The 16,009-nt window shown below is 38.8% G+C and overlaps 1 protein-coding gene across 1 annotated transcript in view; it reads left to right on the top strand.

Moving 5' to 3' along the window:
- Positions 1-359: 359 nt before the first annotated feature.
- CD96 (CD96 molecule) overlaps positions 360-16,009 on the top strand; it is a gene marked incomplete at both ends in the record, with an annotated part of 85,546 nt that continues 69,896 nt past the window's right edge. The window contains 3 exon segments of the mRNA XM_079921963.1: positions 360-420; positions 2,740-3,096; positions 15,143-15,267. Coding sequence (XP_079778089.1) covers positions 360-420; positions 2,740-3,096; positions 15,143-15,267 — 543 coding nt within the window.

Genomic DNA, 16,009 nt, shown 5'->3' with positions numbered 1-16,009 from the left:
TATGAACTGCTCTGCATGATCTCCTTTGTGCGGATTTCAGAAGCAGCTTGACTGACACAGAGATCCTGAAGGAGAGAATCTTTGGATACTAAAAATGCTTTTAACGAAGGTGATACACAAGATTTCAGAGAACAATTTCAACATTGTTCTGTTGAAGGTTATACTTAGCTCTGAACCACATTACTTTCCTGTCTACGTTTCATTTCCTGGGGTCTTGCCAAGTGATAAACAGACACAGGCGTTTGGTAGATGTGGTGTTTTTTCAGCACGAACAGGGTGGCTGGAGTTTGCTTAGTTAAAGGCATCTATTGACTTCTGTGATCATTATGGAAATGCTGGTGTGAGGCCTTCAGGAGACTATGGGGGGGAAATGGACATACTGTGCTGTCTATTCCATCATCCAGATACATTTTGTCAGGGGTAAGGCTTCTGGTTGTCCTTTCTTGTCAGATCGGCCGCTTTGAGGGGAATGGGGCCTCTGTTTATTTAAAATGCCTTGTGGCTACTGCCGAAATTGATCACCAAAGGCAGACTGTTATTAAGGTTTTCAGTTATGTATTTAAGTGGCAGCTCTCAGAGAGATGTTAAGAGTCTAGAAAGGATTACAAATGAGCTCTAAAAACAAGAAGGGAATGGGTGGTTTGTGCCACTGCTCTGAGACATTTTCACCCATTTTCTTTCTAAGAGGGTCTCTTGGAGTAACTGGGAAATTGTGCTTCTTGCAAATGAAATGCTGTCCAAGTGATAGTCAGAATAACTCCGGAATACTAGAAAAATCACAAGCCATCGAGACTCAGAGCTCCTGGCTCAACCTTTTCTCTTTCTCAAATACTTTCTCTTTTGGATAGAGCAAGAATTTCTCCTCCAAATACTAAGATCTTTGGGAGCTGAACATACGTTGAATTTTAATGAGGCATGTGTAGGTATGGACCTGGGAGACAAAGTAGGGTCCTTATGACAGCGGGGACCAGTGCCTAAAGGGCCTATTTAAAAACAGCAGGAGGAGAGATTTGTTCTGCATTCCGTAGCACGAGGGTATTAGAGTGAGCCCGAGTGTCTTAAGAATTAGCTCTGCTTTTCAGATATAGTTATGAAGATTTTAAAGGAGAATTTCTAAATCAAAGGAGACTTTGGAATATAATGCTGTGGATAGGATCCGAGATGTATTACCAGGCAAAGGTGAGCTCACAGGGAGCTACATTAAGCTGCACTAACCTCTGCCTACCCAAACTTTTGCATTCATAAAAGTGTAGTAACTCCCATTTGTCCAGTACCTTTGGAGCCTGTTTTTTTCTCAGTTGCTTGTCATCTTTTTCCTTTGTGAGCTTCAGTGGTACTTGTCACAATAATATATCATTCCTGTAACAGTATTCCATGTTAATTCTAAAACTGAGACCTACACTATTGAAGGCATGTCAAAGGCTCAGTGCTTAACATATTGTAAGTGTCCTGTACCATTTGGTCAGAGAGCTGATGGGAGGGAATCTTCTTTCATGTCTAGTGTTTCAGTGTTGATTATAGATGATGCTGACCAGTGGGTTATCTTTAGTGGAAACCTCTACCGCTGTTTTCTCCCCATCCTTTCCTCAGGCACCCTAACTACATGGAAATGATGGCCCTTTTGATCCTCTGATAGTGAATGTCAAATTTCTTACTCTTCTCAACCAATTTGGAAGGCAGTTTGGAGGTCATGAAGGTTATAGAGGGAGCACAGACTCTAGACAACCAGATTAGTGTTCTTTTACTGAGGTGTGACTTTAAGCAAATCACTTAATCTCTCTGTGCCTCAGTTTCCTCTTTGATAAACAGTGTTAACAAACATCACCCGTTGGACTTCCCTGGTGGCACAGTGGTTAAGAATCCGCCTGCCAATGCAGGGGACACGGGTTCGATCACTTTTCTGGGAAGATCCCACATATTGCAGAGCAGCTAAGCCATGCGTCACAACTACTGAACCTGCACTCTAGAGCCCGTGAGCCACAACTACTGAGCCCGTGTGCCACAACTGCTGAGCCCGTGTGCCACAACTACTGAAGCCCATGCGCCTATAGAGCCCATACTCCACAACAAGAGAAGCCACCACAATGAGAAGCCGCGCACCTCAACGAAGAGTAGCCCATGCTCACTGCAACTAGAGAAAGCCCGCACGCAGCAACAAAGACCCAACACAGCCAAAAATAAATAAAATTTAAAAACAAACAGAAAAATCACCCTTTGGTGTGTGCAGAGGATTAAACAAAATAACCTATGTAAAATCCTCTTGTAAACATATATTTTTAAAAACATATGCATATTAGTTATTTTTCAGTTTCAGAAAATAATATTTGTGTGTTATTATATGTTATGTGCTTTTGATTCATAAACAAAAAAAGCCAATTATATTCATTGTAAGAGTAGTTGTCATAATAAACTTGCTAGTGGGCTCCAATCTTTAAATAGGCTTAATTTTTTTCACAGGTAGTCAGAGAACTTACATTATTTTTTGGACAGACCAATAGACAAAGTGACAGACATTCAAAAGTCAATAATTTCCTCTAGTGTCTTTAAGCAAATGCCTCCTCATTTGTGTTGAGTCTTATGCTTCTCTGTCTAGATCAGGAACAAGCTCTCTCTAACCCCTAAGTCAGCCAGGGAGGAAAGTTCCAGCTGCTCCCTCACTTCACCAAAGTAACCAAGGTTTCTCATTGAGTCACTCTGTGTGAATCATGCAAACTGATGGCTCACGTCCTTCCTTTTCAGGAGTATTGGAAGAAATGTTCAATGCAGAAGAAGACATTTATGCATTACCTAGTTCTGATGTCAACCTGACCTGCCAAACACAGAAGAAAGGCTTCTTGGTGCAGATGCAGTGGTCCAAGGTCACTGATAAGTTGGACCTGATTGCCCTTTATCATCCCCAACATGGCTTTTACTGTGCCAGTGGGAGCCCCTGTGAGTCGCTGGTGGCTTTCAGAGAAGCTCCCAGGAATGTGTCAAAGTGGGCTCTGCACTTAAGGAACATGTCCTCCTTGCTCACTGGGAAGTGTGAGTGTAGTTTCACTCTGTACCCAGAGGGCATTCAGACGAAAATCCACAACCTACAGATTCAGACAAATGGTAAGCATGTCTGGGAGGGGGAAGGAAGCACATGCATTCATTCACCTCTCATTTGTTCAACAAGTATGTGTTCTGAGCCAGCCATGTGCCAGAATACATGTAAAATTGCACCAGTGATAAGTGGTAAAGACTACAGCGGTTTTGTGAGAATATAATAGAAGTCAGGAAAACTGACTCTGAGAAAGCAACACCTGAGCTGAGGTCTGAAGATTAGTAGATATTAACACCATTTGGGAGGTGGAAGGTTTGTGAGTGATCCAGAGACAAGGAACAGCTGATATGAAGGGCTGTGTAGTGTTTGAGGACATAGGAAGATGCCAGTGGGACTTTGGTACAGGATTAAGGGATGAGGTGGGAGATACGGTAAGGACCAGATCATGCGGAACTTTGTCAGCCATGTTTGAGGTTTGGATTTTTATCTAAGTGCCTTGGGAAGACATCAAAGTATTTTCAACCAAAGGATGGCATGACATTTATAGCCTGATTGAATTTGTGTTATAAAAAGCTGGTGCTGGCTTCAGTATGAGAATGAAGTGAAGGGGCATGAGAAGGAGAAGGTGGAGACAAGTTAGGAGACCAGTAGCCCAGAGGAGACAGAGTGATAGTTTGGGTAGATGTAGAAAGAAGATGACGAATTTGAGCTTTGAGCGTTAGACAGGTAGGACTTGGTAATAGAGTGGATCTAGAACAATGGCAGTATGAGTGAGGGAGAGAAAAATCATGCATGTGTCTGGAAAGCACACCTGAATGGTGGTGCCATTCACTGAGATGGAGGCAAAGGAATCAGAGCAGTTTGGGGGGGGGCTTATCAAAGTGGCTTTGGATATATTTAGTATAAGGCAAGGTTTTGCGGGGGGGGGCTTATCAAAGTGGCTTTGGATATATTTAGTATAAGGCAAGGTTTTGCGGGGGGGGGCTTATCAAAGTGGCTTTGGATATATTTAGTATAAGGCAAGGTTTTGCGGGGGGGGGCTTATCAAAGTGGCTTTGGATATATTTAGTATAAGGCAGGGAAAGGTACCGAGGAGGCTGCTGGATGTGTAGCATTCGCTCATTCTTGCTTTAGAAGGCTGCCTTTGGAGGCAGGAATCCAAGGTTAAAGTTCTAGTACCTTTCTGGCTAGAAAAGAATTTCATCTGGGGCCTGGCATGTACATTCTCTGAGCCCATCTGGAAAATGCTGACAGTAATGCCTACCCTAAATTAGTTGGTCCTAAAATAAATGATCTCCGTTTATACTAACGGAAAAGATGAAAACGAAAGCCAAATGGAAAATGCACTGGAAATGGAATGTTTTTAACTCGGGGCAAAGTGACCTGGTGTTATATGAAAAAAGCACAGCAAAAACTAACTCATGAACGCTATGCTAAAGAAGGCATGGGGCTGCCCAGGACGAACAACAGGTATGGGTTTATTACTTCCTCTCCACTTCTCAAGAGGTAAGACCATGCCTGGTGTTGGGCAGTCCAGCTATAGAGCAGGATCTCTTCTACCTCTACCTTAACAATGCCCCATTCCCATGGCTGTTTTCCAGGAAAAAATACTTCATTTGGGGATAGGTTGGGATGGTGGGGGTTGAGTGAAGAGAAATGAGAAGACCTGTATAGAACAGTGTTTACCTACATATATTTTGGCATCAGGTGGCCTGGATTTGAATGTTGGCTCTGTCATTCACTAGATATTTCATCTTCGCCGGGTTCTTCTAAGTCCCTAAGTTTTTGTTTCCTGATATAACAAATACGGATAATTATAGGAACTCCTTCACAGGTACCATTATTTTGACGATTAGATGAGATAATCTGTGTAAAGCACTTAGCATAGTTCCTGCCCAAGAGTAAGAGTTTGGAAAATGGTACTTTTCATTATGAATAGTAGAAATAATAATGAGTGAACTCTGTATCTCAGGGCTCATTAAAAATGAGTCTTCCGCCCTCTCTTTTTGTGTCTGCCTGATATGGGGCCCAACAAAACATGTGCCACACATTAGCACAAGTACACACTGACCTTGGCTTTAGACAAAGATTTTGGGTCTTCTTCCTAAAACTGTAAATTATGCTACTGCGTATGTGAGGACCTAGTGTTTATTCCATGGAGAATTGACAACATGGATTCATGTGCCGTATAGGAAATAGGAGGTGGGAATGGCTCAACATAAAGACAGCAGTGGAGAAGAGGTACAGTGTCATTCAGAAAGGAGAGTGGTGTTGCCTTTGAGGGAAAGTGTATTTCTTAAAATAAAGGGCCAAGCTTGTAACTACTAAAAACTGCAAATCACTGGGGAGGCAGAAGCCAAGTATACATGCTTTGTGGTTGTCAGTTTCCCAGTCTTCTGACTGTAACTTTGCTCTTGATCTGCCGGACCAGACGGAAAAAACAATGGCCTCGATGTTAGAGAAATGGTTCTGGTATTGTGTATTTGGGTACAAAGGGAGCAAAATAGAAAAGAGAAAAACAGAAAGGGAAAGAACTCTTTCACCACAGAGTGATCAAAAATGTAAGCCTGGTATAAAGCTAAGGGGCAGATACTTAGACGGGCAGTTGTCACTCAAAAGCCCTGTCAAATCCCCCCTCATGACATCTTTTTCCCCTTTATTCTTTTGATCGTCACTCCTTCTCCTCTCTCTCTTGCCATTTCCCTCTCACAACCCTGGGAGATCTTCAGGTTTACAGGCTGGTTGGGTAAGCAAAGCACACACGAGTGCAAGTATGTGCAATACATGAACAAATGCAAATTGAAGTGGTGTATGAGAATCTAAATATGAAAATGCTGAGGGACCAGAGGTGGTTGGGACCTCTTTCTGTTTCCTTTCTGTTGTCTGCAGAGTCATTCTCCTCCCTGCCTGCTCACAAAACAGTGTGTCTAAATCCTGTCCCCATGTTCCTGGAGTGCCTAGCTGAGAAGGGACTCTTCTCTTCACTATACCTTGTTCCTTTGTGTGAGCTAGTGCTCTGAGGCTGTGGATGAGGGTAGAAATGTAACACACTGTTTGGCATTTGCTTCTTTTTTCCTTTTCACTTGACAGGGTTTCCTTTTAGGTTAGTTTTAGGGTTATTCCAAGAAACGCAGTTCTCTGAGTCAAGCCTTGGGTTATTGTCATCCAGGTTTCCATCATTTGACGCTACTGGATCCCACAGTGCTTCAGACTGTGAGACTTTAATGTGTCTGAAATGTGTAGTTGTTAGGATTAGTTCTAAAAAGTACAATATGGCTTTAATTTCCCAGATTACAACAAAAGCCTTGGGGGCGGTTAATGTTGTTGTTAGAAGCAGTAGTAGGAGAAGAAGGAGGAAAGGTAGTAGAAGGAGGAGGAGGTGTGGTAATAGAAGTAGTATAGACTATAATAGCAGAGTAATAGTACCGGTAATAGAATGGAATAATCTGGATAATATAATCTTGATAATCTCAGTCTAACTACATGCTACTACCCTGTCTAAAGGCATAGTGTGTTCTTTGACCTTTTTTCCCAGTTTTATTGAGATATAATTGACATATTGTATTCATTTTAGGTATACAACATGATGATTTGATATACGTATATATTGTAAAATGATCACCACAGTAAGTTCCGTTAACATCCATCACTCCACACAGTTAAATTTTTTTTTCTTATGATGAGAACCCTTAAGATGTGCTCTTTTAGCAACTTTTAAACACTTTTTTTTTTTTTTTTTTTTTTGCGGTACGCGGGCCTCTCACTGTTGTGGCTTCTCCCGTTGTGGAGCACAGGCTCCGGACGCGCAGGCTCAGCGGCCATGGCTCACGGGCCCAGCCGCTCCGCGGCACGTGGGATCTTCCCGGACCGGGGCACGAACCTGTGTCCCCTGCATCGGCTGGCGGACTCTCAACCACTGTGCCACCAGGGAAGCCCTTTTAAACACATTTTTAACTTTAGTTACCATGCTGTACATTACATCCCCAGAATTTATTTATTTTATAACTGGAAGCTTGTACCTTTTGGCCACTTTCACTCATTTTGCCTACTCCCCACCACCTGCCTCTGACCAGTCTGTTCCCTTTTAATCTGAAGGCTGTCTTACATTTCTTATTTTTCTTTTCCAATGCATTTGTTGAGCAAATTTGATTATTTGTCCTGTAGAATTACCCACAGCCTGGGTTTTGCTTGTCACATCTCATGCTATCTCCATGTTCCTCTTTCACCTTTTAGTTAGGTATACAGATTTGATCACATTTATTTTTATTTTCTGGCAAGAGTATTTCATAGATGATGTTGTGTAGTTACATCAGAGCTACATAATGTCTGATTGTGTGATGTTAACAACCACTGATGGGTATTGCCTAGATCCATTCGTTCATTATGGGCTGCCAAAGAGTGATGTTCTAATTCTATCATTCCTTCATTTATCAGCTGAAGTATTCTTATAAAGAGAAATTCCTCCCATGAACCAATTATTTACTACATGTACAATTTGTATAAGAAAAGCAGAATAGACACTTGGTTCTTTCCCTTTATTTACCAGATTTAAAAATGAGTTGGTTCACTAGCATTCTTAGGTCACAAATAAGTATTTGTGTTAAGTATCAAGAATTTATATGAATTTAAACATACTAATGAGTTTTAATTCATTATAATTATTATCCTTATTAGGCTGAAAATGTCCCACATATAAAATCTATTAACCATTTATAATATAAATTGCAAATATTTTCTCAGTTTGTCCTCTGTCCATACTTTCTTATCCTACTGTTTCCAATGCAGCATAATTCTTACATTTATGACATAAAATATATCACTTTTTTTTCCTTATTGGTTCTAATTTTGAGTCATAGTTAAGAAACGTTTTCCCCATTCCCAGATTATACAGAAATTCACTCATGTTATTTCTCACACTTGGATGTTTTTTTAAATTAGCATTTAAATTTGTGATGTTAGGTTTCTAGTGTTAAAAATTGTAACTAAATATATTTTTTTATGATTTCTAATACTTTTCTTTCTGTATTTCCTACTTTTTTCCTTCCTGTGGTTCAGTTTAGAAATTTTCTATTGACCTATTTTCCAATTCACGAATCTTATTTTTCTTGGTATCCAGTAAGTTTTCAATCTCATCAAATTCATTCTTAATTTCTGATGTTATATTTTTAGTTATTGGTTTTTTTAGATTTTTAATTCTTTGATGAAATTGTTCATCTTTTCATGTAGTTCCTTCATCTTTTTCTCTATTCTTGAATATGTAAAAAGAGTTAATGTCCTTGTTAGCTAACTCCAATGTTTCTATTTTTTCTATATATGCAGTTTATTATATGTATTACATATATAAAGAATATATATTGTGTTATTATTGACAATAATAGCAAAAGGAAAGGATGTGCTGGAGTAAGTTGTGAAAAAGAAAAAGTAGACCAAAAACAGACACATGAATGATCTCCTATAACATACCCAACAGAACAGTGCCGCAATTAATGGTTTAAAGAATTTCACGTTCTTAAAGAAATTGAGAAGAAAAAAGAAAAAAAATGTATATATTTTATATTGACCCATATATTTACCATTTCCTATGCTCTTCTTTCCATCCCATGGAGTGAAGTTACTATTTGGTGTCATTTTCTTTCAGCCTGAAGGACTTACTTTAGAATTTCATATAAAGCGAATCTACTTGCCATGAATTCTGGTTTTTCTTTTTTTCATTTTTACTTTTGAATGATATTTTCAATGACTGTAGAATTCTTAGTGGACTGTTTTTTCTTTCAGTATTTTGAATATGTCTTCTGATCTCCATTGTTTCTAGTGAGACGAGAGCCATTAATTCTATTATTGGTCCCTGCATGTGATAAGTTTGGGGCTTTTTCCTTACTGATTTCAATCACTGCTTTCCTACTTTTCTCTTTGTTTTGGCTTTCAGCAGTTTGATTATGACATGCCTAGTTGGGTGTCTCTTTGTATTTATCGTATTAAGGTTTTAAAGTTCTTGAATGTGTAGATTAATTTGGGGAAATTTTTAAAAAATCAAATATGAAGTTTTTGGTCTTTGTTTCTTCAAATATTTGTTCTGTCCCCCTCTGTTTCATCTCTCCTTCTATGACTCTAATTACATATATGTTAGGACACTTGATATTGTCCTATATGGCTCTGAAACTCTTTGTTTTCCTTCAATCCTCTTTCTCTCTGCTATTCAGATTAGATAATTTATATTAATCATTATTCAGACATAGTGATTTTTTTCTTCTGCCATCTCAAATTGGCTGTTGAGAATTCCCAGTGAATTTTTTATTTTTATTATTGACTTTTCAACTCTAGAACAACCATCTGGTTCATTTTATCCTCACTAAAATTCCCTATGTATTGAGTCATTGCCATCATATTTTGCTTAATCCTTTGAACATACTTTTAATAGCTGCTTTGAAGTCTGTTAAATCCAATGTAGGATCTGCTCAGAGTCAGTTTCAATGAACTGCTTTTTTCTTGAGTACGGATCACACTTTCCTGTTTCCTTCCTATGTCCTCATTTTTTGTTGAAAGCTAAACATAAAAACAAAAACAAAAAACCCATAATGCGACAACTCTAGATTCTGTGGGTTTTTCAAAATTTTAGTAACTTACCCATATTTAAATTGCAAAATCTGTCTCCTTTGCAGTGTGTGACCATTGAAATCTCTGCTTAGCTTTTTACTATAATTCTTACGTCTTTAGTTTGGCTTCCAAGGAGTTGCCCCTACATTGGCAAAGCCCCTTTGTTGGTCCACAAATGAATTTGGCAAAAATTGTGCTCAAATACCTCAAGCCCAATAGGCTTCCACCCTCTACACATAGATGTCTGTGGAGGCGGGGTTAGGGAGTGCCTTCAAAATTGCAACAGTAGTACCTCCCTTGGCTTTCACTTTTCACTGGGCTCTCTCAGGTCCCCCCGACTCATGTGTATATTTTCCCAGTCAGCCTGAGATATGTAGAGAATTTATGTCAGCTATTATATGACTCTCTGATTTCTAGAATCTCCATGTTAACTGTCTATCTGGTCTGCCCCTCATCCCAAATGAGACTGCAAACCCAGGCTAACCAAGCGTCAGTTTTTCTGTTTCCTACCAAGTTTGTCCCTGTTAGCTGACAAAGTGAAGGATTTTCATGCTTAGACCTAATTTAAGTCTTCCCCTTTTGGAAGAAAAGCTGCTGGGTTTTGTAGCCAGCTCTAAGACGGTGAAACTACCTTTCTCACCGACCTAGTCAGGAAAGGGGATAGAAGGATCCCTAAGCAAGAAGGCTAAAGACTCCTACTGTTCTTATTGAAACTCTAGTGGTTTTTCAGGAGGAAATGCTTCCCAATTAAATGTTTGTCTTTGGTCAATTTCCAGGGCCCTGAAAATTGTGATTTTTTTAACACATTTGCTCAGTTTTATACATATCTTTTTTTCACTGACATCTTCATGCCCGCAAAACCAGGAGTCAGCCCCTCAATCCCCGCCTCATCTGCGTTTTTGATACTTATATTGTATCTTTATTTAAAAATACATATTCATTACTACTCTCTTATAACAATTATTTATTCTTAGTGCTAAAGGTAAATATATATTTCAACACTTACCCCTAGCCTTTATGTGAATGTCTCTTCAGTTTGAAGTATATTCTATTGGAGAATCCTCAGGAAATGTTCATGGGGCAATATTCCCTGAGTTCTTGCATGACTCTAACATGATTTTTATAGTCTTCATATTAAAGACTGAATGTAATATCCTTAACTCATATTTTCTTTCCTTGAGTATATTCGATATGTTACTATATTATTTTCTGACATAAAGATTTGCTGTCCAAAAGTTAATAACAATTTGATTTTCTTTCCCCAGAACTGACTTTGTTTAATACTTTTATAAGAAAATGCTTAATGTCCATTCTGAGACTATTTTCCTACTTTTGCAATATAATCTTTTAATATGTATTTTCTAGTCATTTTATTTTAAGAAATTGTACTTGAGTTATAATTTTCAGTATTTTTTCTGTCTGTTGTTTATTTCCTTGAGTATCTTCTATTAAACATACTTTTTATCTTCTTTGCCTGTCTCTTTCTTTGAATCCCTTTTACCTCTTTTTCCTTTTAAAATTCATTATTTATTAACTCATTTCATTTAAAAATTTCCCTCATTCTATTTTTTAAATTTCTTTTAATGCATTAGCTTTTGTGTTAATATATTCTTGGTTTTGTTCTAGTTTGCTCTTAATTTCTGAAATGATTTTCAAAACTTATTATTTCCAACTCTTTCCTGAATTCTCTCACTTATCTTTTATAAACTTTCTTCTCTCCAATTGACTCATTTATTAGTCTTTCTAAATTTTTTCATAGCTTATATCATTTTCTTTATTTCTTTTAGCTCATTTTGAATAAGTAGGCTATAGTTTTTATTTATTTTGAAGTCATGTCTTTCTAATATGCTGTTATTGTTGTAGGAATGTTACTTAGTTCTCTCTTTTTTTTTCTTATGGTATCTTTACATGTGATTCTACCCCATTTCTTTTCTATTGCTCGATCTAAGTATGTTTAAGTTAAATGGATTTTGATTTTTATCATGGAAGAGTGGGCCAGGCTATCTTTTCTAGAGTCTTGAGTTTCTCTAGAGCTCTCTCTTCTGTTATGTTCAAGGTAAATTATATGCCACTGTACTTTGTGAGATGTACTTCCTTTCCTCCTATCCCTCACTTTTATCTAAATTGCCTCTTTGCTTTCTCCTGTTGAGCCTGTCCTGTTTAATTTGGATTCTACTCCCAGGGGTTTCTTCTCAGTATGGGATATGTCTGAAGAGTCCCCTCTGCTCTAGCACTGACAAGCCTTTTCTTCTTTCCCTAGAAGGCTCTGGTAATTTGGTGCCTACATACTTCTTTCTGCATTTCTGCTGCTATTCTCAGATTAGTCTGCCTTCTTTCCCAGTGATTGCCTGTTGGTTTTTTTCTGGGGCAGGGGGAGAGTTCTCTAGTTCTAAGGGCCATCAGGAGCCCAGCTGATTTTCCTGTTTCTTTTTGCACAGTTGCTGATATCACAGTGGTCTAGTGGTTTGTCTCCACATATTAATGGTGATATATTGTTATTTAGTGTTCCTGTAGATATTGCTGTAGATATTGTGTTTCGTTTTGCTACTCTAGTTAGTCTGTTTTTATTAGGAATTTCAGGAATATTCAAAAAGTTATGCCACTTGTATTTCCAACTTCCCAGAATCTGGACAAACTTTACAAAAAATTTAATACTTATGTATTTGGGTAATGCACATTAAAATAGAGTTAATGTACCAAGTGGATTTCATAAACTACACAAATCTGTGCCTAGGTCAGTCTCTGTTTAAAATAAACTGATAGGTTCTTCCCTGGTGGTGCAGTGGTTAAGGATCCGCCTGCCAATGGAGGGGACACGGGTTCGAGCCCTGGTCCAGGAAGATCCCACATGCCGCGGAGCAGCTAAGCCTGTGCACCACAACTACTGAGCTTGCGCTCTAGAGCCCGTGAGCCACAACTACTAAGCCCACGTGCCACAGCTGTGCACCTCAACGAAGGGTAGCCCCCGCTTGCCGCAACTAGAGCAAAGCCCGCGTGCAGCAATGAAGACCCTACGCAGCCAAAAAAATAAATAAAATAAAATAATAAAATAAAATTTCTCTCATTAAAAAATTTTTTTAAAATAAACTGATATAAGTCAAAAAATTACAATAATCTCAAAAATAAAATCAATAATATTAATGGTGGTATGCAAACATGGCAAAAAAAGTTTCGTAGTGATATACAAGTAACTCCATTTGGAAGTACTGTTAAATGCCTTTAACCATAAAAGACAAGGGTTTTATTGTTTTGTTTTGTTTTTTAAATTACGGGGTTGGAGTAATATTTTGAAGCAGCAGTAGAAAGCAAAGAAGGCACTGATCCCATCTCCTGATCTTGAGGAAATAAGGGTATAAGGAAACAAACAACCACTGTCTGAGAATGATGCGGGGACGATGGGCCCCAATGGGAAGGCCTGGCTTCAGTTAAGGAAGGGGGGGGAGGAGAGAGTTATCAGTGAAGAGGACAGCTGATACTGATGAGAGCTTGAAACACAATGAAGTTCTAAAGGCTAGGTATAACTTTCAAAATATCCAATTTTTTTAAAAAAAATGTGCTGTTGATAATAATGAGGATGTTCATACCCCATGATCCATTCGTTATACTTCAGGGAATTTATCTTAAGTAGCTGAATGGTCAGAAGAAAGCTGTTAGTTTAAGGACGATCCTTGCTATAAAGATTGTAATAGTTTAAATAAGGTAAAAACCCAAACTGAAAAAGCATATGCTTCAATAATTGAAAATTACTAAACAAATGATGATGTGTATATATGACATAAAGCATCTAAGAATTTCAACCACAAGTAGCTTAAGAATCATGCAAAACATTTTAAGTAAAAATATAGGTAACACTTTTTGGTTAATAAAATTGCAAAGTATGAAAAAAAAATACATGCATACAAATAAGATTTGTATAGATATAGAAAAAAGAAATAAGATTTTCAGGATATTAGGATGATAGAATTGTTTTCATTTATAAATTTTTTTAATTTATTTTTTAAAATTTATTTTTGGCTGCATTGGGTCTTTTGGTACGCGGGCCTCTCACTGTTGTGGCCTCTCCTGTTGCAGAGCACAGGCTCCGGACGCGCAGGCTCAGCGGCCATGGCTCACGGGCCCAGCCGCTCCGCGGCATGCGGGATCTTCCCGGACCAGGGCACGAACCCGTGTCCCCTGCATCGACAGGTGGACTCTCAACCACTGCGCCACCAGGGAAGCCCTGCGTTAGGTCTTTATTGCAGCGCGTGGGCTTTCTCTAGTTGGGGCGAGCGGGGGCTAGTCTTCGCTGTGGTGCACAGGCTTCTCATTGCGGTGGCTTCCCTTGTTGCTGAGCATGGGCTCTAGAGCGCAGGCTCAGTAGCTGTGGCTCACAGGTTCTAGAGCTCAGGCTGAATAGTTGTGGTGCACGGGCTTAGTTGCTCCGCAGCATGTGGGATCTTCCCGGCTCAGGGCTGGAACCCGTGTTCCCTGCATTGGCAGGCGGATTCTTAACCACTGCACCACGAGGGAAGTCCTATAAGTTATTTTTGACAATATTATAGTTTGCTTACATATGTATATATGTGTGTGTGTGTGTGTGTGTGTGTGTATATATATATATATATATATATATATATATATATATATATATATCTCACCGTCCTGAAAAGAGAGGCTACAAAACTTCATCTAATACCACTTTTAAAATGAAAATAATTTATTAATGGTGCTTCCTTGGAGTTCCTTATGTGTTTTTCTGTGTCATTTCTTCTTTGGAGAAATATTTATAAGCTCTAAAATGACAATTAGGTATGAAAACAGTAAAAAGATCAGCATATGTCAGGAGTTTGGTAGGAGGAAGGTATGAACAGGCAGAGCACAGAGGATTTTTAGGTCAGTGAAACTATTCTATAGGATACTACAAAAGTGGATACATGTCAGACATTTGTCAAAATTCATGGAATGTACAACACCAAGAATGAACCCTAACATAAATAAACTATGGCCTTTGGGTGATGATGTGTTTGATGTCGGTTCATTGATTGTAACGAAGGCAACACTGTGGTTAGGAGTGTTAGTAATGGGGGAGGCTGTGCATGGGTGGGGCAGGGGATATATGGAAACTCTGTACTTTCCACTCAATTTTGCTATGAACTTAAAAGTTCTCTAAAAGTAACTGTCTATTAAAATTTTTAAAAAGACAGTTAGAGGCTAGGTTATAACGTTTTATTTTCTACCTGATCCAGGAAATGTGATCTGAAGCCTAAAGCACCAATTTGGGGTTAAAGCAGAGGAACATAACAAGCTGTGAGCTGGATTCTGTTAGGGTAGTTTCCCTATAGTTTTTCAGTGAGAAACAACTCTGTGCTTCTCAGTGACTCTTTTGCCATTTATACAAGGACTGTGGGTGGGGTCCCCTTCATAGGTGTACCCTGAGGATAGATGAATCTCTATACTAAAACTGTTCTCATTTCTTGGATTAAAAGCACTTTACAAACCAATCACAGATCCGTGTCTTTTCTACCTTACGTTTTGTTACAGTTACACAGGATGAATGGAGAAGCAGCCATACAATAGAAATAGAGATAAATCAGACTCTGGAAATACCGTGCTTTCAAAATATCTCCTTAGAAATTTCATCTGAGCTCACCTTCGCATGGTTGGTGGTAAGTGTTGCCCTTTTCAGTGAATAACTGCAATGATCTTTAAATATTGATGAAGTAAAAATGAATAACAAGTAATAATAGGGAAGGAAACATGCTGGATGAGAGGCAGGTATTATGTGGAAGGTTGGGGAGTAGCCAGGGGAGGGAAGGAAGGACGCTAGGATTCCTTGCAACTCAGCAAGCCTCTGGGTCTGTGAATGCAGGAGCTTAGAAATTAGTTCCTCAAGGTTAGTTTATATTTCAAGCTATATACTGAACTGTGATTACAGAGAGAAAAAAGTGGGATGGTGCCCCCGAGAGGAGCCACATCCCGCAGAAGCTCCTACTCACACACACTTGTTTACACACATGTGCAGAGGTGTAGACTACCTTTTCCCAGAACCCTTACTACTCCATTCTGGAAAATATAACATTGCTTAGATTGGGAAGCACAAACTCTAATGCTTATCAAATATAGGGAGGAAATGTGCATGAGAGAAGCAGGAGCTGAATAAGAAACAGTCACTGCCCAGCTCTATTATTGCCACAGGCCCATAGTTGCCATATTTTCTGACTTAAAAGAATAAAACAAAACAAAACAGAAATCTGGATTTTTATGAGAAATTTTCCAAGGCAAGCCAGCCAAATGACAGCCAGCTCTTAACCAGTATATACAGTAGACCTCCAGTACTACTGTTAGATCAGTTGATAACACAAGTCTTACACAATTATAAAGATAACCATAAACACACTTTCGAGAATC

Source organism: Stenella coeruleoalba, assembly GCF_951394435.1.
Source record: "Stenella coeruleoalba genome assembly, chromosome: 5".
Lineage (NCBI taxonomy): Eukaryota > Metazoa > Chordata > Mammalia > Artiodactyla > Delphinidae > Stenella > Stenella coeruleoalba.
Note: the sequence above shows the minus strand (reverse complement) of the source record. Positions and strands in the feature narration are given on the sequence as shown.